The sequence below is a fragment of the Lepisma saccharinum genome, chromosome 23 (assembly GCF_977018435.1).
Source record: "Lepisma saccharinum chromosome 23, izLepSacc3.1, whole genome shotgun sequence".
NCBI lineage: Eukaryota > Metazoa > Arthropoda > Insecta > Zygentoma > Lepismatidae > Lepisma > Lepisma saccharinum.
In genome coordinates, this window is record NC_139251.1 from 48873775 (window position 1) to 48898839 (window position 25065).

At 35.7% G+C, this 25065-nt stretch overlaps 1 protein-coding gene across 1 annotated transcript in view; it reads right to left on the reverse strand.

Annotated features, from left to right (window-relative positions):
- The window catches only part of LOC146005334 (sodium-coupled monocarboxylate transporter 1-like), a 77722-nt gene that overhangs the window by 30820 nt on the left and 21837 nt on the right, over nucleotides 1-25065 (reverse strand). Inside the window, exons 3-5 of the mRNA XM_083144504.1 lie at nucleotides 21907-22066; nucleotides 21225-21290; nucleotides 20150-20201 (exon numbers count right to left, since the gene is read on the reverse strand). Of these exons, the coding sequence (XP_083000630.1) occupies nucleotides 20150-20201; nucleotides 21225-21290; nucleotides 21907-22066 (278 nt within the window). The remainder of the gene's footprint in view (nucleotides 1-20149; nucleotides 20202-21224; nucleotides 21291-21906; nucleotides 22067-25065) is intronic.

Genomic DNA, 25065 nt, shown 5'->3' on the forward strand with positions numbered 1-25065 from the left:
TCCTGCCAGTAGCACTTTTTTGAACTATAGTAGGGTAGAGGAGACCGGGGTTCGTTGTGACAAAATTAGGATATTTTTTTTTCCTTTTACTTAACATAATAATTATTTTTTTCCACAATTTTTCGTCTTAAATGCAAGTGTATACATTTAGCTAAACCAGCATAAGGGCAGTATTTGCGAAAAAGGAAGGAGAAGTGTTTTGTCACAACTAACCCGGTGTGGGGCTAGTTGTGACAGTGTCTAGCACTTCTGAATTACATATTATAGACAAATTGTGTATCATCACTGTGCATTAAAAATAATTTCAATGGTTAAATGCATCATTAATTACACCGTTAGGATGAAAAGTTGCTTCCCCATCTGATTTCCTAATTATTAATGAATTATATCTCTAACACCACGTCAGGAAAAATATGCTGTAGGTCTAGTCTAATATATAAAAGGTAATAATCGTTAACAATATAATAATACAATGATATAATGAATTGCGAAATTCAAAAATCTTTATGTATCATCATCCGACTTACAATTTTGACGGATATAAACAGGTCTCCCAGAACAAGCATCAAGTAACCACTGTTTACTATAAAGGCACCGGACCCATTTCTCTCGAGATTTAGAATTGGAAAATGATTCCGTACACACAAGTCAAGAACAACCATCATCATTATCTGAACTTTGCTCATTTTCAGCACTTTTCTGTTTTCATATAAGTATCTGTAATTTGACAGCTGTCAGAAACAACACCTTACTTTCTCACAACTATGCATTTTCTCACTTCTAAGCCTTCACTCTTAATTTCAAGTTTAAATATACTTCAATCAAAACCTCTCACATACTGATTATAAATAATAAAATTCTCAGGATATATTACTTCTGTTTGAGGCTATATTGAAAACTACAGAGAAGAAATACTATTTACCACAGAAATTAGGTATAAACCACACAAAAAGAAAACACCCATCTAACTCTTCCCTGGGGAGAAGCACACAACTGGCAAACAATTGATAAGAAATGCGCGTGCCAATGAGCCACCACTATCAACAACAAACGAATATCACGAATTGTTTCCACGGTACAGTGCATGTCACAACTAACCCCTGTCTCATCTATACTGGAAACTGGATGACTGTGTACCGTGTTGTGTGAGGAGGTAGACATGAACTCTACAAACAACTGTGAAATTTAACAAATTTTATTTTGGATTTCTTGTCATATCTTACGTCAGTTATCACGTTCAATCCATTTAATATTCATCGTGCATTTTTAGGAGCTTAGTGCCAAATGGAACGGATGTAGTCGTAATTCCTAGCATTCCTGTTTCCGAACAAGAATAACACTATTTTACCTTGGACGGATTGTTTCAATTTCTAATTTTTTCGCCCTTGGAACCTACAACTTTCTCTCGCACTTCCTTGCAATTTTTACTAATTTGAAAGGATAAGTTTCAGTTTTGAAACTGGTCAGTCAATGCCTTATGGATAACTGCATGGCGGGAGACCCAGGTTCGATCCCCGGGATGCGTGATTTAAGGTTGGAATCGGCCTTGCCCATGCATAAAGCGACTTTGAGGCTCACCCAGCGTCAAATCAATGGGTACCTGAAGGGTAACCCTGAGGAGTATAGGCGGTCAGATCGTAGCCGAGATCGATAATGTGTGGGGGCCCTATCTCTACATCCCCTAAACATGCCTTCATGACACGGTGCTATATGCACGGGGAATTTTACTTTACCTTTCCTTACCGATTGTATAAAAGTTGCAGTTCAGGATGAAGATGCCAATTTGAACATGTAGAAAATCCAACATTATTAATTAATAATACAAATATGACCTATTCTATTTATGTGACTATAAATACTGCACAATTCTTAACCGAAAATATCTTTGTCAATTAATAATGTAATTAAGAACATAACTTCGTCAAATTTAAAAACATATGACACTGTTATCAAAAATTTGGAAATAGGCTATCAAAATTTAAATTGAAATTTTGTTTATTGAAGGTAGAGGTTTAGACTGTGGCTTCGTACTGTATTTCGATATATTTTCATGATAAATAAATTCATCTGATCTTTTACACTTTCCATGACAATTTCCACCTTAAGAATCATATAATCAGACTTTTCTGCACCAGCCTTTAAGCTTTTTCTGCAATTGTTGGATGTGGCCTATCTATCTCACTGTTCATTTTGTTGTTCGAATCCTCCACTATATTATCAATCCAGTGCTTCCTGTTGAAGCAGTCCAACGTGTATTTTTATGTAAGGGGTTTTCGAACATAGCACAAGACTTACCTATCCCTGTATCGATGATTTCCATCTTTTAGACACCTGCACTTGCGAATTATTATTACACGAATGAAAGTTAGATTATGTCGTCAGAGGAAAAGGTGAAATGACAGGCATTTAGTTACATGTGTTTGCAATTACTTAGTTTTAAGCACTTTTCGTAATTAAGCAAAATGAATAGGATGACATTCAATTACGTCATTTCATAACATGAACATAACATAACATTTCACCTGGCGCTAAAATTCGCATGCACATCTTAAGTAGTGTTATTTGACCTATTATTGGCGCGATAAAGTATGAACCCCCCTCAAGCAAATTTGCCCACACTTAAAACTAGCTCAACATGCCCATATGAGTTTTTTGCTCAAGTGTGGAACTCTGTCTAATCCAAGATTTTTGTAAAAATGCCCTCAAAATTTTCCTGAGAAAGTATGACCCCTCTCAGATTGATTTGCCTACACTTATAAAAGGCACTTCTGTGAGATTGTTGTCCATAAACTTGTCAAAAATATGCCCCTCTTGATATTTTTTTGGCCACACTTAAAACTAGGCCAAGACACACCCACCTACACACATATATACACATACATACACACCCACCCACACCCACCCACCCACACATATTTACTTCCGGTTTAAGTTCAATTGGATACCAGCTTCAATTTGTTTATCTAATATTAAAACAATGTAATATGCAGAGCCCCTCTAGAATTGCTCCGTGACTCTCTCATTTCTTACATCATAAACATATGATTTTTCACCTATGAGAATAACACTACATATGGTGTCATCAGGTAATGCCTCATGGAATTCACAGATAATTTTAATGTTTGTCCTGTCATTAACCACAACTTGTTTCCTTTTTGAAGTGTTGATTACAAACATGGGTCTCTGTGCTTTGAATTCATCTGGTGTGTAATACATGTCAGTATTGCCAGTAGTGACCCTTTTGAATGCCGAAAATGCCTCATATAATTTGAGGAAATCATCCTTGGACATGTCTAAATTGTAATTTTCTCTAGGAAAGACCTCATTTCTGCCATTTTTAAGATATATGTTCTTGATGTTGCAGTTATCAAATTTACTTGAATTTTTTTCCTGATTATTGTGTCTTCCAGTCTGAAACAATACCACTACAAAATCCGGCATGTCATATTGTATACTGGAGAATGAATTTGTAGCATCAAACTCATAATAAGTACCAGTTGCGGGCTTCTGTACACATTGATATGTATAAAATTGTAGAGGAATTTGTGGATTTTTTATTATATCAGCTTTGTATTTAAGAGCATAACTGGCCTCATATTCAACAACAGGGATTCTTAGCTCCATAGTCTGAATAATGCATTTGCCCTCATCAGGTAGGGTATTAGGCAGAGCTTACCCTGTAGAGTTTAATGTGCTGTACCTCATCAAAGCATTATTATCATTGGCAGCTCTTCTAAATGTAATTCTTAAACCACCCTTCCACATAATATCTTTGTAATCTGAGAAGAATCCTAGCAACAGGCGCATCGGGAACAGCACTGTGTGGTTTTTAGATAATATCTTATCACCAGCCTCAAATCCACCTATTTTGTAGTAAGAAGCCTCGGTTTTGGATAATTTTAATGTGGCCAAAGCTGTGGAGGTAATGCCGGGGTAATCTACTCTGTTTATAACAACACCATGCTTTCTGATCTCAATTTCAGAGAATAGATGCGGCACAAAATTGTCCACCAATCTTATATTTGAATTTGCCGGATAATCTGTTCCATCGAGCTTTACAACATCAAATTTGATGTATAGATCTGCTCTGTGGGGGTTTATAAAGCCATCCCCTAATTCAAGATCAACCTCAATCTCTGTGTTGGGTTGATTTAAATTTGCAAATGTCCTCCTGTTTGGAGGGAATGATTGTAGCTCATAACTCTCAATATTTTCCATTTTCTTCTTGTATGTATTTTTATTTAAATGTTAATCTCTATGATAGCAGTTGTTGTGGCACCAGCAAAATCAACTAATTCTTCTTTTTCATTAGTGACCATCAACTCAATGTAATCTATTCTATTATGACACACAGGAAAATATAATGTTGGGGATGGATTGTAGATGATGGGCTCCATAAATTCAGAATTAGGTTTGAATGTTGCAATGATGCCAGTTTGTTTGTGAGTGCCTATGCCATTTGATTTGGTGATCATACCCTCAGCCATATTACAGTGAATATTCAGAGTCTCTATGGCTAAGAATTTAGGTATATTCATAGCAGTGTGTTTGATGGCCGCTTCAAGTTTTGTGTTGTTCTCAAAGCCTAACAGCTCTCCTATAGTACCCAGATTCACTGTTTCTGTGGCAGATACAATTTCTACTCTGTGAGTGACAGAATTTTGACTTAACACTACACCTCTGGGTAATTGAGCATTTAGAGTGGATAGATTATATTGCCCTGGAGTGATGACAATTTTTTCATCACCAACTGCAATTGTGTTGTTGTGGTGTGTAATATTAGGGATCAAGTACATGCCATAAAATGCTCTGAGAGCTATTGTTTTGGGATACACTATGTCATCATGTAATTTGAGTTTCAATATTGAATTTTGGCTGGTGAGATGAAATACCCCCATAATGTTTCAGATACCACAAGGCTTTTTGAAAATCTTCAATTGATGGTTTATTTATTTGAGACATATATCTAAGAACAGATAAACACAAATGTCCACAATTAACATCTTTGAAGTTTTGAACACGGGCATTATTGTAATAAAGATTAACTGAATTTAGATATTTTATTAAATTTTCAGGTGGAACACCTCCAAATGAATCAAACACAAATGCCTCATTTTTTAAATATTTAAGATAACAGATCCAGTGAGTGCCCTGATTTTTGTACTTATCCAAATTAACAATGCCACACTCTTTGTTGAGTGGTTGTTCCGGTAAAGAATCAGACATGTACACACCTCTAAAATGTTTGATGCCCAGTGGCTTGATTAAAGCTTCAATATCTTGGTTTGTAAGCGGCTCTTGTTTTTTTTAAACTTATTCATGGCTCTCTTAACACCTTTGCCTTGTTTCTCAATAGCCAGGTTATGGCGCCTCTGCTCATCTAATTCTGCCTTATTCTTCTTGGCATCTATTACTGTTTTTGCTATGGCGGCTGATCCCCCGGCCAAGCTCCCCACAGCCCCGAGAGCAGCTAAGATGGCAGGGATGGTAAATATAAATCCCCCCACATGTGATTTTTTTCTTGATTGCTGTAATTTTTTTAATTGGGGGGTACTAAGCAACAATTTCATACCATGCCCCTTTGCAAGACAAGAGCTTTTTTTCTTGCGCTGCTTTTTGGTCAAAAGACTGTCAATAGTTTTAAGAGATTTGAGACCTGCATAAGGTATTTGATACATAACACCCTTGGCCTTCATTGTAGGTTTATTATATACATATTCACAACCCCCACCCCAGTTTTTGTTTGGTGCTCATAGCAATGGTGGTTCCCAATGCTGCTATTTTTTCACTTAAAGAAGCATCTTTGCTTACAAATCTACCAAATGCAGCCTCTTCTAATTTCTTGTCTGCAACATGTCTCTTGTCAAGATCAGAATGGGTGTTGTATGCTATGTCATGGTCTCTACAAGCAGCATCTAGGGGATTAACACCAGGATCCCCTCTGTTTAATCTATGATCCAGTTTTGTGCCTGGACCACAATACTGATAGCCTGGAATATGTAGTTCAAATGGCAGCTTGTTTATAATGTCATTAACAAGGCCCCGACCCTCAGAAATATTCCAAAATTTGGGGGGTAGAATATTAATAATTTTTATAAGATATCCAATCCCCTTAGTGTCATTCACTATAAAATTAGACAATTTTGTGCTTATCATGTCCATAATTCCAACCTTTTCATTGTAAAAATTGTGGTTCCCAGCATTTTCCTCCCCAGCTATCACCAATAACCTATCATCAACCCACACAAATTCTTTAGGCAGGGTGTTGTATTGTTTGATTCCACTGCCAGTCTTGATCTGTGACCATATGGGCTTGATTAAATTATTGTATTTTGCCCCACTGCTCGACTTGACTCTTTTTTGTGTGGGATCATTGTTCTGGTATAGAGCATCTGATTTTATTAATATTTCTTTGTAATATTCATAATCTTGATCTGTATAGCTGCCAGGCCTCTTCCTAGTCATCAGTTCCCACAATCCAGGTGTGCCGGGGTACTTAACAAAAGCACCTTTTTCTCCGAGACGAGATTCTGAATATACAATCAGATCATCTCCCATAAATGTTACTCTGAAATTGCCAATTCTATGTATGATGCCACCATCATGCTCTGTGTCAGCATATAAGCCAAAGACCTCATCTTTATTGTCTTTAGGTGTGGTTAAATATTTTTGAGCAAGAAGACCCAATTCAATAGGATCCTGAGTAGCTTCAATTCTTCTAGGACCAATAGGACTAGGTGTATGAATACTGGAAAGTGGGGTGAATGGATAATCTAATATGTTCCTTGCAGCTACAGGTACAAGCTCTGTGATCAAATTTTGATTTTGCTCTGTAACAGTTTTGATATTTTTACCTAATTCACTAATAGCATCAATTATAGGCTGTTCTGTTTGTTTGTGTTTTTCATAGATTCCCCGGTTCTCTGATTTCCATCCCTTAAATCTTTTTACAAGATAATCTCTTAATTTAAGATCATCAATGATTGGTCTTTTCATGGTTATTTATTTATGTTTCAATGTCTAGAAAATTGTTGATTTTATTTCTATATTTACCAGTATTAGGTGTTCTTGTCATATCAATTGTGACAAACCCATAACTGTCCTGGTTGGTTCCAGCACCAACTGCAAATCTTGGAAAAATCATTGTAGCTCAAGTCCCCACCTACATATTCATCATGTATGTGTTTGAGGTTGGTATGATCTTGATGAAACACACATATAAAATTGCTGTTGTCTCGGATCAGTTGCTTGGGTATTTTTGAAAAAGTCTGTGCCAGGTAGAAGCAATCAATGTTTTTGTGTCGGCCCTGTGTAAAAAAATTTCTAATCTTGTTTTGATTATCCAGTATAATGTCATCAAACACAACAACAGAATTATCGAGACATTCATGAAGTGGCTTAACATCTGGTTCAAAAGTGGCAATATCCAATCCATCATATAGCTTCATCAGCTGCTGATATTTTAATTGTTCCAAGCTCTTAGAAAAAACATACAAGTGCCTGTTTTTCCAGTCTAACCAGTTGGGTGCCAATAAAAAATTATCAACCATTAGTGTAGTTTTACCACAAGCAGATGGCCCAACAATAAGACACCTAATATTATCAGGGAGCAAGTTGCCATTTCTCTTATTCTGCTGTTCAGGTTCTGGCAGCCTCTTTATAACATCCCAGGTGTTCATATTATTATTTTGTTTGCATCGATCCAGCTGTGTTCTGGAAGTCCTAGCCATTTGACAAATAACTTGTTGCCTTTTCTGCGGATGATTTTTTCTATGAGATATGTGTCAGGCTGTTTAGTTTTGATTTTTGTACTTATCCAAATTAACAATGCCACACTCTTTGTTGAGTGGTTGTTCCGGTAAAGAATCAGACATGTACACACCTCTAAAATGTTTGATGCCCAGTGGCTTGATTAAAGCTTCAATATCTTGGTTTGTAAGCGGCTCTTGTTTTTTTTAAACTTATTCATGGCTCTCTTAACACCTTTGCCTTGTTTCTCAATAGCCAGGTTATGGCGCCTCTGCTCATCTAATTCTGCCTTATTCTTCTTGGCATCTATTACTGTTTTTGCTATGGCGGCTGATCCCCCGGCCAAGCTCCCCACAGCCCCGAGAGCAGCTAAGATGGCAGGGATGGTAAATATAAATCCCCCCACATGTGATTTTTTTCTTGATTGCTGTAATTTTTTTAATTGGGGGGTACTAAGCAACAATTTCATACCATGCCCCTTTGCAAGACAAGAGCTTTTTTTCTTGCGCTGCTTTTTGGTCAAAAGACTGTCAATAGTTTTAAGAGATTTGAGACCTGCATAAGGTATTTGATACATAACACCCTTGGCCTTCATTGTAGGTTTATTATATACATATTCACAACCCCCACCCCAGTTTTTGTTTGGTGCTCATAGCAATGGTGGTTCCCAATGCTGCTATTTTTTCACTTAAAGAAGCATCTTTGCTTACAAATCTACCAAATGCAGCCTCTTCTAATTTCTTGTCTGCAACATGTCTCTTGTCAAGATCAGAATGGGTGTTGTATGCTATGTCATGGTCTCTACAAGCAGCATCTAGGGGATTAACACCAGGATCCCCTCTGTTTAATCTATGATCCAGTTTTGTGCCTGGACCACAATACTGATAGCCTGGAATATGTAGTTCAAATGGCAGCTTGTTTATAATGTCATTAACAAGGCCCCGACCCTCAGAAATATTCCAAAATTTGGGGGGTAGAATATTAATAATTTTTATAAGATATCCAATCCCCTTAGTGTCATTCACTATAAAATTAGACAATTTTGTGCTTATCATGTCCATAATTCCAACCTTTTCATTGTAAAAATTGTGGTTCCCAGCATTTTCCTCCCCAGCTATCACCAATAACCTATCATCAACCCACACAAATTCTTTAGGCAGGGTGTTGTATTGTTTGATTCCACTGCCAGTCTTGATCTGTGACCATATGGGCTTGATTAAATTATTGTATTTTGCCCCACTGCTCGACTTGACTCTTTTTTGTGTGGGATCATTGTTCTGGTATAGAGCATCTGATTTTATTAATATTTCTTTGTAATATTCATAATCTTGATCTGTATAGCTGCCAGGCCTCTTCCTAGTCATCAGTTCCCACAATCCAGGTGTGCCGGGGTACTTAACGAAAGCACCTTTTTCTCCGAGACGAGATTCTGAATATACAATCAGATCATCTCCCATAAATGTTACTCTGAAATTGCCAATTCTATGTATGATGCCACCATCATGCTCTGTGTCAGCATATAAGCCAAAGACCTCATCTTTATTGTCTTTAGGTGTGGTTAAATATTTTTGAGCAAGAAGACCCAATTCAATAGGATCCTGAGTAGCTTCAATTCTTCTAGGACCAATAGGACTAGGTGTATGAATACTGGAAAGTGGGGTGAATGGATAATCTAATATGTTCCTTGCAGCTACAGGTACAAGCTCTGTGATCAAATTTTGATTTTGCTCTGTAACAGTTTTGATATTTTTACCTAATTCACTAATAGCATCAATTATAGGCTGTTCTGTTTGTTTGTGTTTTTCATAGATTCCCCGGTTCTCTGATTTCCATCCCTTAAATCTTTTTACAAGATAATCTCTTAATTTAAGATCATCAATGATTGGTCTTTTCATGGTTATTTATTTATGTTTCAATGTCTAGAAAATTGTTGATTTTATTTCTATATTTACCAGTATTAGGTGTTCTTGTCATATCAATTGTGACAAACCCATAACTGTCCTGGTTGGTTCCAGCACCAACTGCAAATCTTGGAAAAATCATTGTAGCTCAAGTCCCCACCTACATATTCATCATGTATGTGTTTGAGGTTGGTATGATCTTGATGAAACACACATATAAAATTGCTGTTGTCTCGGATCAGTTGCTTGGGTATTTTTGAAAAAGTCTGTGCCAGGTAGAAGCAATCAATGTTTTTGTGTCGGCCCTGTGTAAAAAAATTTCTAATCTTGTTTTGATTATCCAGTATAATGTCATCAAACACAACAACAGAATTATCGAGACATTCATGAAGTGGCTTAACATCTGGTTCAAAAGTGGCAATATCCAATCCATCATATAGCTTCATCAGCTGCTGATATTTTAATTGTTCCAAGCTCTTAGAAAAAACATACAAGTGCCTGTTTTTCCAGTATAACCAGTTGGGTGCCAATAAAAAATTATCAACCATTAGTGTAGTTTTACCACAAGCAGATGGCCCAACAATAAGACACCTAATATTATCAGGGAGCAAGTTGCCATTTCTCTTATTCTGCTGTTCAGGTTCTGGCAGCCTCTTTATAACATCCCAGGTGTTCATATTATTATTTTGTTTGCATCGATCCAGCTGTGTTCTGGAAGTCCTAGCCATTTGACAAATAACTTGTTGCCTTTTCTGCGGATGATTTTTTCTATGAGATATGTGTCAGGCTGTTTAGTTTTGATTTTTGTACTTATCCAAATTAACAATGCCACACTCTTTGTTGAGTGGTTGTTCCGGTAAAGAATCAGACATGTACACACCTCTAAAATGTTTGATGCCCAGTGGCTTGATTAAAGCTTCAATATCTTGGTTTGTAAGCGGCTCTTGTTTTTTTTAAACTTATTCATGGCTCTCTTAACACCTTTGCCTTGTTTCTCAATAGCCAGGTTATGGCGCCTCTGCTCATCTAATTCTGCCTTATTCTTCTTGGCATCTATTACTGTTTTTGCTATGGCGGCTGATCCCCCGGCCAAGCTCCCCACAGCCCCGAGAGCAGCTAAGATGGCAGGGATGGTAAATATAAATCCCCCCACATGTGATTTTTTTCTTGATTGCTGTAATTTTTTTAATTGGGGGGTACTAAGCAACAATTTCATACCATGCCCCTTTGCAAGACAAGAGCTTTTTTTCTTGCGCTGCTTTTTGGTCAAAAGACTGTCAATAGTTTTAAGAGATTTGAGACCTGCATAAGGTATTTGATACATAACACCCTTGGCCTTCATTGTAGGTTTATTATATACATATTCACAACCCCCACCCCAGTTTTTGTTTGGTGCTCATAGCAATGGTGGTTCCCAATGCTGCTATTTTTTCACTTAAAGAAGCATCTTTGCTTACAAATCTACCAAATGCAGCCTCTTCTAATTTCTTGTCTGCAACATGTCTCTTGTCAAGATCAGAATGGGTGTTGTATGCTATGTCATGGTCTCTACAAGCAGCATCTAGGGGATTAACACCAGGATCCCCTCTGTTTAATCTATGATCCAGTTTTGTGCCTGGACCACAATACTGATAGCCTGGAATATGTAGTTCAAATGGCAGCTTGTTTATAATGTCATTAACAAGGCCCCGACCCTCAGAAATATTCCAAAATTTGGGGGGTAGAATATTAATAATTTTTATAAGATATCCAATCCCCTTAGTGTCATTCACTATAAAATTAGACAATTTTGTGCTTATCATGTCCATAATTCCAACCTTTTCATTGTAAAAATTGTGGTTCCCAGCATTTTCCTCCCCAGCTATCACCAATAACCTATCATCAACCCACACAAATTCTTTAGGCAGGGTGTTGTATTGTTTGATTCCACTGCCAGTCTTGATCTGTGACCATATGGGCTTGATTAAATTATTGTATTTTGCCCCACTGCTCGACTTGACTCTTTTTTGTGTGGGATCATTGTTCTGGTATAGAGCATCTGATTTTATTAATATTTCTTTGTAATATTCATAATCTTGATCTGTATAGCTGCCAGGCCTCTTCCTAGTCATCAGTTCCCACAATCCAGGTGTGCCGGGGTACTTAACGAAAGCACCTTTTTCTCCGAGACGAGATTCTGAATATACAATCAGATCATCTCCCATAAATGTTACTCTGAAATTGCCAATTCTATGTATGATGCCACCATCATGCTCTGTGTCAGCATATAAGCCAAAGACCTCATCTTTATTGTCTTTAGGTGTGGTTAAATATTTTTGAGCAAGAAGACCCAATTCAATAGGATCCTGAGTAGCTTCAATTCTTCTAGGACCAATAGGACTAGGTGTATGAATACTGGAAAGTGGGGTGAATGGATAATCTAATATGTTCCTTGCAGCTACAGGTACAAGCTCTGTGATCAAATTTTGATTTTGCTCTGTAACAGTTTTGATATTTTTACCTAATTCACTAATAGCATCAATTATAGGCTGTTCTGTTTGTTTGTGTTTTTCATAGATTCCCCGGTTCTCTGATTTCCATCCCTTAAATCTTTTTACAAGATAATCTCTTAATTTAAGATCATCAATGATTGGTCTTTTCATGGTTATTTATTTATGTTTCAATGTCTAGAAAATTGTTGATTTTATTTCTATATTTACCAGTATTAGGTGTTCTTGTCATATCAATTGTGACAAACCCATAACTGTCCTGGTTGGTTCCAGCACCAACTGCAAATCTTGGAAAAATCATTGTAGCTCAAGTCCCCACCTACATATTCATCATGTATGTGTTTGAGGTTGGTATGATCTTGATGAAACACACATATAAAATTGCTGTTGTCTCGGATCAGTTGCTTGGGTATTTTTGAAAAAGTCTGTGCCAGGTAGAAGCAATCAATGTTTTTGTGTCGGCCCTGTGTAAAAAAATTTCTAATCTTGTTTTGATTATCCAGTATAATGTCATCAAACACAACAACAGAATTATCGAGACATTCATGAAGTGGCTTAACATCTGGTTCAAAAGTGGCAATATCCAATCCATCATATAGCTTCATCAGCTGCTGATATTTTAATTGTTCCAAGCTCTTAGAAAAAACATACAAGTGCCTGTTTTTCCAGTCTAACCAGTTGGGTGCCAATAAAAAATTATCAACCATTAGTGTAGTTTTACCACAAGCAGATGGCCCAACAATAAGACACCTAATATTATCAGGGAGCAAGTTGCCATTTCTCTTATTCTGCTGTTCAGGTTCTGGCAGCCTCTTTATAACATCCCAGGTGTTCATATTATTATTTTGTTTGCATCGATCCAGCTGTGTTCTGGAAGTCCTAGCCATTTGACAAATAACTTGTTGCCTTTTCTGCGGATGATTTTTTCTATGAGATATGTGTCAGGCTGTTTAGTTTTGTTGAGTTCTTCTTCATAGAACCTGCCTTTGAGAATTTCTCCTCGGTGATCCTTTATTATATATGTGTTAAGGGTCCCAGGTTTAACTTGAACCACTGTAAATAATTCAGTGCTCCAGTTTCTTGTAAAGCCTCTTTTGAATAAGTGCTTATATTTGCTGATTCTTACTTGATCACCCACCCTGTATTTGGCCTTTCTTGTTGTTGGCTGGTATTTAGGATAATAAACAGTGCTGATCAATTTTTGCTCATCAGATGAAGTTACTTCAGAGGGTTTCATGTTGATTGTGGAATGGACCGAGTTGTTATATTTATGTAGAAGTTCTGGAAGAATATTAATCCATTTATAATTACCTTGGAGGGTAAATTGTTTATACATAAGATTTTTTAAGGTTCTGTTGAATCTCTCAACAATTGAGGCTTTGAGATCACTGTAACTCGAATAATGTTGTATTGCCTGGTTTTTAATAAATTGTTGAAACACTGAATTATAAAATTCTTTGCCATTATCTGTTTGCAAATAGCGCGGTGATCTTCCACTCTGATTGATGATTGTTCTGATGGCTTCTGTAACACATGTTCCAGTCTTGGATTTGAGTGGCACAGCCCAGGCAAATTTTGAAAATGTGTCTATTGCAGTGAGTAGATACTTGTAGCCCTTGTTGATTTTGTCTAAGTTTTTCAACTGTCCACTTGCCATTTCAATCAAGTCGCTTTGCCATAAATCATCTATGCCTTTTGTGACTACTGGCAGTCTCTTATAATTATGTCTGGCTTGTCTGTGTAATTCATCAACAATAATTTGTCTAGACATAATATGTAAACAAGAATATTGCAACTATAGGGTGTTCAGCAGCTGATACTGCAGGATTTTCTAAATATAATTTGTCCCCTATTTGTATTTTAAATTCCAGAGAGCCATCATCTTCAGCATAGGCTGTTTCTAATGTATTGGGATCTGTAAAATCCTCCAATTCTACACTGGTGATTTTTATTTTGTTATCAGCATTTGTTATTGATAAAGTAGGGTAGTGGTGTACCTGTGGCTGAAGCCAATATTTGATCTTGATTGGTCTCAATGTGCCCCCAACAAAAAACTGGTAATAAAATTGTGCAGGGGACAGCATATATATTTTGCCACCTGGTGTAAATGGAGAATCATATTCTTTGTTGGGGATGCTGTACAATTCAAGAATTACTGTATGTTTTGGATTCTCGATTATGCCTGTTATTTCCTTTTCTGCTGTGAGCAATCTGCTTGTTACAGATTCAAGGTGCTCATTGATGGTCCTAACAATCTCATCGTGCCCCGGCTTGATTCTTATGTCCACAGCAAGTTTCTTGTATTATTGCGCAATTTTTTGAAGCTGGGTGGCAAAAACAGACAGAGCATTTGCTTGATTGGATTCCATGGTCCCTAGCTGTTGCTTGATATTAGCTACAATTTGTTGCAAATTTTCAACAATTGCCAATTTTGAATTTTGAGCAGTAAGATCATGGACCTGTCTTCTGATATCCTCAAACAGGGCATGCAGTTCATTAATATGTTGATTTGTTGGTAGAGTGGCCACTGTCTGAGTGAGATGTTTGATCTCTGCCTGGATATTCTTGATATCTTCTGATTTCAATATCCTATTCACAGCTCTCTTAATATTTTTAAGTTCCTGTGATGTAGGAAGATTTGATACTGTATTTTGCAAAAATTCAAGTGCCAATTTCACATTGTTTAATTCAGAAGCATCAGCCACATTTTGCATAGCATCTTGGAGCAGGGCTATATCTGCCTGAGTGGGTGTGGATTGTTGTAAAATTTCAAGTTTTGTTTGGATATCATCAATCAAGTGATGAAAATGACATAGTTCAGATTCAGTGTTGAGGTTTTCAAGCTTTGTGATTTGTTGCTGGACACTGACAAGTGTATCTACAATCCCAGGCAGGCGAGATTCTTGTACATTTGCCAAATCACTTTGCACTGCTGCTATTGTACCTTCAAGATGGGTTATGGTACTTTGAATTTTTCCAAAATCTTCATATGTTTCAAGTTGCAGCTTAATATTGGCCACACTCCGAGTTATTGCATTCAAAGCATCAGAAGATGGCAAGTTGTTCATAAAATTTTCAAGTGTCTCAATTTTTTCTTTAACCTCGGCTATGGCATTGTTCAGAGGGCCCAGATTAGGTATTTGGAGTGACTGAATCTGTTCTTTTAGAGTGGAAATCACTAGATCAAAATCTTCTTGTGATTTTATGCTTTTGACAATTGTTTGGAGCTGTGCCTGGACATTATTTATTTGCTCTTCCAATTGTTGTTTCAATTGCTCAGAATTGGTGGCCTGGGTCTTAAATTTGGCTTGAAGAGCTGCTACAGCTTCTTCTAAACTTTGAAAATTATCCAATGTGGCCAAATCAGTATATTTCTGAAGCAGCAATTTGAGTTCAGAATCAATTTTAAGAAGAGGGTCCATGCATTGTGATTGCAAATTTGTAATTTCTAATTGAAGACTGGCATTGAGTGTTGTTTGTAAAGCTTGTAAATCACTTCTTAATTTCTTGACTCTGACATCAAGCATCAGAATCTCATCACTGTGATCTTCATGTCTTGTATGGCCAAATATATCATTAGGCATTTTTGTTTTAATGGTTATTTATTATAGAGTATCTGATTCTTAATTCTATAAAAAAGGGTATAAGCTTGTCATATGATCCCGGGACCTCAATATATAAGCAGTCACCAGCAGAAACAGTATAAACAGTGCCAGAAATCATGTTTGAGTGCTTAATTCTATAAATATTTCTCCCTACTGAAATTTTAACATCACCCTCAGGAGTTGTAATAAATTGCAATTGCCCACCTACAGGTAATTGGTAATGATTTAAATTATTGTTAAATATGTACAATGTTTTGCCTGTTTCATCATCAATATCTGTAAGTATGCTGTTCAGATGAATAATTAACAAGCCACTTAGTTTAGATATCATATCAGAAGAGGGTTGTGGTGTTGGCAGCTCCATAATAGCCTGTTTTTTGAACCCAAATAAGTTCATAGGCATGTTTATTTATTTCAAATCATGCTCTGGAATTGGGCATTGATTGCCATTTTTCAAATCACAATGACCCCATGGTAAAGTATGTATGCCACATGATAAAATGCATCTCTTATCATCATGTGGGTCCAGAGCCACTTTTCTTACAACATTGCTAGTCAATAAGTGATCCACACTCTGAATTCTGGATTCTGATGTTCTGATTGTGCTACATGATTTGAGGCAATTTTTATAATCTTCAAATTGGAGCTCTTTTTCAACAGTTACTCTGCCAATGCCCTTGGCTTTTTTGGCAGCAACACCACTACATATTTCAAAACTGTACATCTTGGCCCTTAACCCAGCAAATGCCACAATAACATCACCAAGTGTCTCATCTTTTAACTTGCCAGGCACCTTTTTGTTGTGGTGTTGAATCTTTTTATGTTCACTGGTATCAAAGTATTTAAACAATTCAGGCTGTGCTATATCTTGATAAACATCTTCTGTTTTAATATCAAGAACAAAACTATCCGTGTCCATGTACATCAATTTTACACTATCACCATAAAAAGGTTTCAGCACATCATAATACAATTTTAACATATGTAATTTGGCCAATTCCAATATCACAGCCCCTACATAAATAGGTTTATCAAACTTAATCTTTGTTTTTTCATGTTGAAAAGTGCCATATTTTCATCATAAATTCTTCTATAATTGAAATTAGGCTTTGCAACCAATTTTTTGCTCAGGCTGGGGTCAGTAATTATTTTAACATCGGTATGTTTTCTGACATTTTCAATAGTTTTGCCATATACAGAATTGACCATCAATTTAAACAAGGCCTTATCAAATTGGCTCTTTGCAGATGTTCGAAGCTCTGTGTTTGTATCAATATATGGTTTCAACCATTTTAAGTGCCTGAACCTCAAAACTTTGCCAATTTTGGTCACTTGAACACCATGATGCATTAGGAACTGGAGGTTTTTGTAATATATGACATAACCCTGTTTTGGCTCCAGAGTCATCATCAATTTCTTCTGTTTAGAGCCAGGTGAGCACTGAACCTCAGGAATTGGGGGCAGATCAGAAAATATGTTGTGTAAATCATCAGGAATTGTCAGATCAACCTCTAAGAAGAGGCCATAGTCACTGTCATCAAAATCCTTAAGATCTTCAATATTGAAATCTTCAACCCATTCAAGCCCTGCATATGGCAATTTATCCATCATAGCATAACCATAGAGGCTGTTTGCATCTACATACAGTATATAATTTGATGGCCGTGCTGGATTATAATCACGAATATATTTGTTATTTGCTCTGGCATATCTCTGAGAACATTGCACCATGCCCCCTCTTATACATTGCTCCATAAACAAGTACATATCTTGATCTTGGATCAGATCCAATTGCATTTTAGTGTTCAAAAACATTGCAGCCCATGCTAGGCCCGGCGCACTGTAAAAATATATTGGATCCAGTCTATAATTTTGCATGGAAGATTTTCTGAATGCTTGACGTATATCAGCTAAGAGGGTCACATCAAGTTTTAAATATGCCATGTGATAATCACCAAATGTCTGGCATTTTAAATTGTTCCACATCAATTGGGCATGGTGATAATCATCATCAGTGATTCCAGATCCTCTGATTTTGCTGTAAAACTCTTCTTGTGGTGGCAGAGCACACTCATCAAATTTAGAAAAATCTGTAACATAATCATATGGATATACACCCTTCCGCCTAATTAATTTCAGGTCCTGATTTGGAAACAAAGCACATGTGATTTTGAATTGATCATCAGATAATTGAGTGGCCAGTGTGGCCAGGCTAGCAGATAAAATTCTGTATGAATCAAGAAATCTTATGTGAATAGGAACACCATTAACTTTAATTATTTTGCTAATAGCAATATATTTCTCATCATTTTCAGCTAAAATATTTAAATTCTGCTTGTCAAACACCTCATATCTGATCAAATGATGGAAATCATAATTGGATGCTCCATGGCAAAATATAGGGACAAATTTTGGTCTCTGGATCTTAATATTACAGCTATTGCACAGGGCCATTTTGAATTTACCATCTGTATGAGAATGGTGTTTCACCTTGATTTTTGTATCTGAAAATTCAGAATCACATACCGGGCATTTTTCTGCATTGTTGAAATCTTCAATCTGTTTCTCTGTTAAAGGCAACATAGGTTTTGATTTTAATAAGATATTAGATGCTATGTCATAGCACTCATTTTCTATTCTATGTGCAAATTTTTTGATGGCATCTGGTCCCATGTATGAATATTCTTTACTAACAACACCATCCTGTACAATCACATAACAAAAGCTGGAAGGTTCATGTAGCTGGTATGGTGTAATTGAAGATTCTTCAGGATCTGGATTGCAGAATGCAAGAGGTTTGAGATTTGATTCAAAATCACAGACAATATATGCTGGGTGTTCCAACAAGGCTTCAAATTTTTTGAATTTTGCATTTTCACTTGGCATTGAACAGGTTTATAGTTGCCACAGTATTTCAGATGCTCAATTAACTTGTTTTTAGCAATTTTTGCATTTTTTTCCGGAACCCCATTCACCATTTTTCTACCATCAAATACACTTAAACATCTTCTACACAACTTGAATATTGTATTGGATTTGTCTAGTTGTGTTCTGACTAAAGCTTCAAGATTATGTATCAGAGTGTAATGGTGTGTATCATCCCCTTCAATTAAGAGCAGATCAATCGGAACAGCAGATTCATCATCAAATATACTGATTCTGAGAGGTGCTATCAAGCAATTGCCACGGCCAGTGGAACAAATAAATACATTAATAGATAATTGTTTGCCATTGATATGCCTGGCCTTTTTTTCAAATTTATCAATATTCTGAATAGACATTGGATATTCTAAACCCTCCATTGCTTCATCAAAATCATGTTCATGCTGTTTATAATAACTTATTCTTTCTGGATCCCTTAAAACGGGATACAAAGCAGCTAAAATACACCACAAAAAGCATTTATCATCATTATTTTCAATATTAACCACGGCTCTTTTGTTTTTAATATTGGCAGGTAATGGCAGATATGTAGATCCTTGTAATGGGCTGAATTCAGAAATATTAACATATAACTTGTGTGGAGATCCGCATAGGCTCCATCCAGACTCTTTTGCTGCAAATTCAGAGTGTTTAATATTTAATTGATCTATCAAACTGCTTATTATTTTGTCTAAATTTGCATTTGAATATACCGGTACAGTTTCTGTTATGTGGGGCTGTGTAAATTTTGTGCCATTTGGTTTTTTATATTGTGTAAACAATTTGAGGGACAGCTTATAAGAGCCATTTTGTGCATTTAGAATTGCCTGCAGATCAGGATTTATATTGTTCAAAAAATTCTTAATACCACATCTTGGCTCTGATACAAACCGGTAATCCCTTAATTGGCCATTAAAACTGCTATGGATGGGTGCATAGCGTGGCTGCTTTGCCGGTCCAGCATTAACAGGTGCTTCATGCTTTCTTTTCAGACCAGATGTAGATGGTTGTGGGGGCAATATTGATGACTGTGCAGAGCAAGTATCTTTATGTTTATATGTGAAATATTCCATGCTATATTTTCTATGGCATTTGGGGCATATTTTTGTGGGAGTTCTGTATTTGTCTGGATTACAAATCTTTTGGTGCTTAGCCCAATTGGGGCTGGATATATTTTTATTGCATTGATTACAATATTTTTGACTTGGCATTTTTGTTGTTGTTTATTATATACAATTTCTTGGGATTCAAATCAAAATTCTATGCTTAATAAAAAATATCAATTGGGTTCAGCAGTGTGATTTGTGTGTGTGTGTGTGTATGTGTATGTGTGTATGTGTGTTAATATGTTTGGCTTTGGTATTTATAGACAATTTCTTGGGGTTCAAATCAAAACTCTATACTTAATAAAAAATAAAAAGATTTTCTTACATCTATCCCAAGCGTGCAAAAAATTATCCAGAAAAACAAATGAAGCACAAACCTTGACTCAGTGCTAGGGCTGGTGCGTAAGCCGCAATTGGACTATACAAAATCTGAAATCAGACACACCAGTGATACTACATATTAAATACTGAGAAAAAGTGAAACTGAGATTTAATTTCACTAAATTTAACTTCACTGATACCCTATAATATATACTCATTTATGTGGTAGATAATTTTGATTTGAACATAATCAAAATGATAGATTTTCAATCAGTTCACGTAAAGAAGGGATCTAATTATAACTTGTGGTTATTCAAATGAAAATAAAACATTAATCAAACAAAGTTGTTACAACTATTAAAGTATGATTGAATTTACAACAATAATAAAGTTCAATAGCTTTTGTTCGAATTTTATTTAAAACGACGATCTAAAAATTTACTAGTTGTGAAATTTTGCTACATAGGTGTGGATACGTTTACATATACCCGGAAGTATCACATGTACTCTCCAAGAACAGAATTTCAATCACAATTCCAATTAACCCAAACAATTATAAGATTCTTCATAAAAGTAAATATCACTTTTTTTTACATGATTATTAATATCAATGTTCAAATAACTTCATTGAATTTCATGATTATTACATTATTGCATAATGATGTGCAATATCCTCAATTTGTGGCATGGCTATAATAATAACTGTCGAATCGTTTTCTATTTTTTTTTTAAACTTTGCTTATATGTATCCAAGTACCTTTTCTTTAACAAGATTATATAAACACATGAACAAATATATATTTTGAAGAATAACACCACACTCCTTCTAAACGTTTACTTATATCGCTAATTAATAATTAACGCTGCGATAAATATTCGAAATTATACAGAATTGCAAGTAGCTATAGTGATAATTTATAATTTGCACAAGTGGTAAAATATATGTACAAAATGTATGCACAAACACACTCATTCAAACTCTGCCATATACATTTACACAAGGAACCCACCCCCTACACACACACACCACGCACACACACACACATATACTGTACATTATTATTTTCTTGGACAGGTGTTAATCTTTAGGTTAGCTTTTATTACTGTTGGAAGTTATAAGAATGTACTTACACTTTGTGCCAAAAACATTCCTGATGCTAACAGGCGAGTGAAGCTATTGAATCTAAGTTTCAGGTACTGAAAAATGGAAATCATTATATTAGTTACCATTTTCCTTGATTTTAATCTTGAAAAAAAAAAATACACATTTCTACTAAGTGTGAAAAAATATATCCAGAATTCTATTTGACGAAAAAGTAATTCTACAATCTCTACATTGGACACACATGTCTGATAGTGTGCTCATATTATTGGTTCAAGTTGTTTCCTAAGACCTATTTGTAACGACTTTCATATTATATAATATATACAAATATGACATGTGTAACTAGGACAAAATATAGTTTTGGCTTCTAAATAAACAAAGAAGAAATATCAGTATTTACATGTATTCAGCCCACATTTCAACATTGTGTACAATGATTATGATTATTGAAGATATAATCATGCATTTTCAAACTTAATTACTCAACAATTGTAGTCAATATAAGTTTTACATACATGAGGGCTGAATTCCCAATTCTTTTAAACCATCTCACATGTTTTTAAAGCTCGTCATCTACAGAAGTTAACTGACAAATTGTCATCACTGTATATTTATTCGAAAGAATCTTGGTGATGTATATGTGGACGGAGGATCAATTTCTCACATGGAGGTTTAAAGTAAAGATAATGAAAATAACTGTAGAAATACCTCGTATGAAGATGTAAGGGTCAATTTTCTGAATACTGGAACATATAAAAAAGCAATAATTGTTGATGTAAATATTCCTCTAAATCCAGCTATTGCGTATTGAGTTCCATAGATATACATTTCTGCTGGAAGTGCCAAAAACGTCACCGCAGAAAGAATACTGTGAATAAAAATGTGATTTTTTCAAAATACGAGAAGATTAAAAATTTAAAATTAAATGCTAAATTCAAACTAATTTGATATCTATAAGGAACAAATTGAGAATACACTCAACAATTATATTTTTAGTCTGCATTAGTTTTTCAAATGTGCTAATTGTATTCTCCAAAATGCTGAATTTCTCAAATTTTAATTTACACACAAAAATGAAATTTTCAGTTATCAACCTTGACTGTTGACGTTGCAATAGTAATTATAAAATATGATGATAAAATGTTGCCTTCAAAACGTGATTTGACGTGATTTCTTTCGTAAAGGTCCAGGTAATTGTACATTTTGTTCTATAGCAAATCTTGGATGTTTAGCTTCACCTTCGCAAATCCTGGAAAAATATTCTTCGGTACATACATAATTAATCATCATTGATAACAGCACATATAAGAAATAAAACTACTGGGACTTGCCATTCCGCCGCTACCTGTTAAACGAATTTTAACCACGTTACCAGCTCTTGATAAATAATGCTCTGCCTGCGAAGAATATACATGGTGTCCAGAAAATAATGAACCTTTCTCATAACATGAAGTGATGTAAGTTTATCTCTGCAAGTTTTGTAAACACATGTTACAAGATGACATGTTTACTTTCAGGCGACCTTTGTGGCTTAGTGGTTATTACTGCATGCTCACAGTGAAGACAGAGGGAAGTGCTTTGTCTTGTTTCGTGAGTGTCAGTACAAGTTGCACTTTGTAAATCTTATATTGCAAACGCTTATGAAGCACATGCCATACCATAGAGGGAGAAATTTACAACTCACGGCTCGTTTTGTGAACCGAGTTCATCCTGCACCGGAAGTCTTACCGACTTTTATCAACTCCCTCGACCAAAGAAGATGCGCATCCAGTGCCTTGTCTTCACACAGGCAACCCTTCCCCAGGAAGTGCATTTAATAACGTTTAATGGAGTTCTTTTCAGGTGTATCAAACCCTAACTGACTTCTTAAAATGCGTTGAACTATGAACATAGGCGTAGCTAGAACTTTATATTTGGGTGTGCACAAAGAAAAAAAATGAGGTCTTGTACCTTTTTAATAGCATATTTTGCAACACAATCACTTGGCTCTTTAACTGCACTGATGTTTGTAAAGGAATATAAATTCACTAAATGACAGTGTTGAAAATTTGTGAATATATGTAGTAGAAAAAATAAAATTGCATAGAAATTACACACACACAAAATGTTCATAAAAGGTACAAACAAATACATCAAAATACACGTCATCTATAACAAGAGACGTCTGTCAAAAGGTACAATGTTCTTAAACTCATCGATAACTTCATTTACATCAATAGACTAAGCTTTTTCCTGTTCCACAAATAGCAAAAGCAGGGCTTCTAATCTATCCTGCTTCTGAGTTGGTCTTAATTTAGTTTTAACTTGGGTAAGCTTGGAGAAAGCTCTCTCTCACTCGTGCAACTTGTGACAGGTATAGAAGAAAAGCGCTGTAGTACAGAGTAGAATGCAGTAAATATCTTCTTTCTCCAATGACATCAAAAAATCGAAAAACTACAGACACTCGTTTCATCACCGATAATGCACACGTTTGTACCAAGTAATGACATTTTCAACTTCTTACAAACTGCCGCTTATTTTCTTTCTTATTGAAATATCTGTCTTTAATTCTCTTTGATAAAGCAGCCCATTAGGGTGTGCCTAGGCACACCCGGCACACCCCGTATCTAGGCCTATGACTATGAATCCAGACGTTGCTTTTTAATATTTTAAAATAAAAAGCCATTTCTGCTGTTTGTTCAGCACTATTTTGCAAAAGTCCGTTGCACACACACGATGGGTATTTGAAATGAAACTTTCGCAGTCTAATTGCAATCAGTGCTTGCCATGTCTCTCAGCACACTCTGTACTTAGGACGAAAGAGAAGAAATCGGTACATTATTTTCCAAACACCAGTATTTTCTAACTGAATTCGACATAATACGTGACATACTCTTAGCTTCTATTGACTTCAAATTTCTTAAAACTTGACATGTCTGAAATCTGCAATCTAGTTGACACGTATGATGATATTCTATTTACTAAATGAGAATATTCACACTATTCTTATGTGCGCGTTCAGAACAAAATCGAGGAATTTTTCCTTGAAAACAGGAATCTTATATTTGAATTCTGGATAAAATTAGTACATTTAATTGTATTTGTTCCTCCATCTATAACAAAAGAATTATATTCATCTTCTTTTTTTCTATTAATATAAGAAGGTTGAAAAGAGTTACAAAATTATCCAAGACCACTACACCAGACCTCTAGCAAAGAGATTAATAATTGTGCTATTGGCTGTAGTAAGGACACATATTTCAATATTCTTTTCGTAGCGAGGCCGTTACACAGGAGAAATTAAAACCACACAGGTTATTCTAATTTGTTAGCATTGCCAATATGGTAAAAACACATTGGAAAGCTTTGTAATGGTTGTTGAGAGAAGAGAATGCACGTGCTCTGGTTTGTTGAACGTTTTAAACTTTCTTCCACATACAGGACGTTTTATGTAGAGTGTAATATGTAAGCTGACGCATTCATTGCATTTGGCTTTGTGTTAAATATATTAGATCCTGAGTACCTTCAAGCTGTTATATCTTGGTGGTTATAATCAAGGTAACTTAATATACTATAAGGTAGCGCCATCCGAAAATTGCCGATCATGCACGAACGCGTGACGTCATGTGGGAGGATCGGTTATGCTCGGTGCCCCTTCGGTTATGTTCGTTCGGGGCTTGGCAGAAGCAAACGGCCGCTATCATTTCTATGCGAGTTTCAGATAGGGAAAGTGTTTCATTACTTTGAGGGGTAAATATTAATTATCATACTTCGGGATGGTATTGAGGTATTCCTTTAATGATTAGTAACATAATTAAAACATGCTACTTTTAAAAGAGGGGAAAATTGCACATGCAAAAGTATTGTAAAAATTCATTTTTCTGAAAC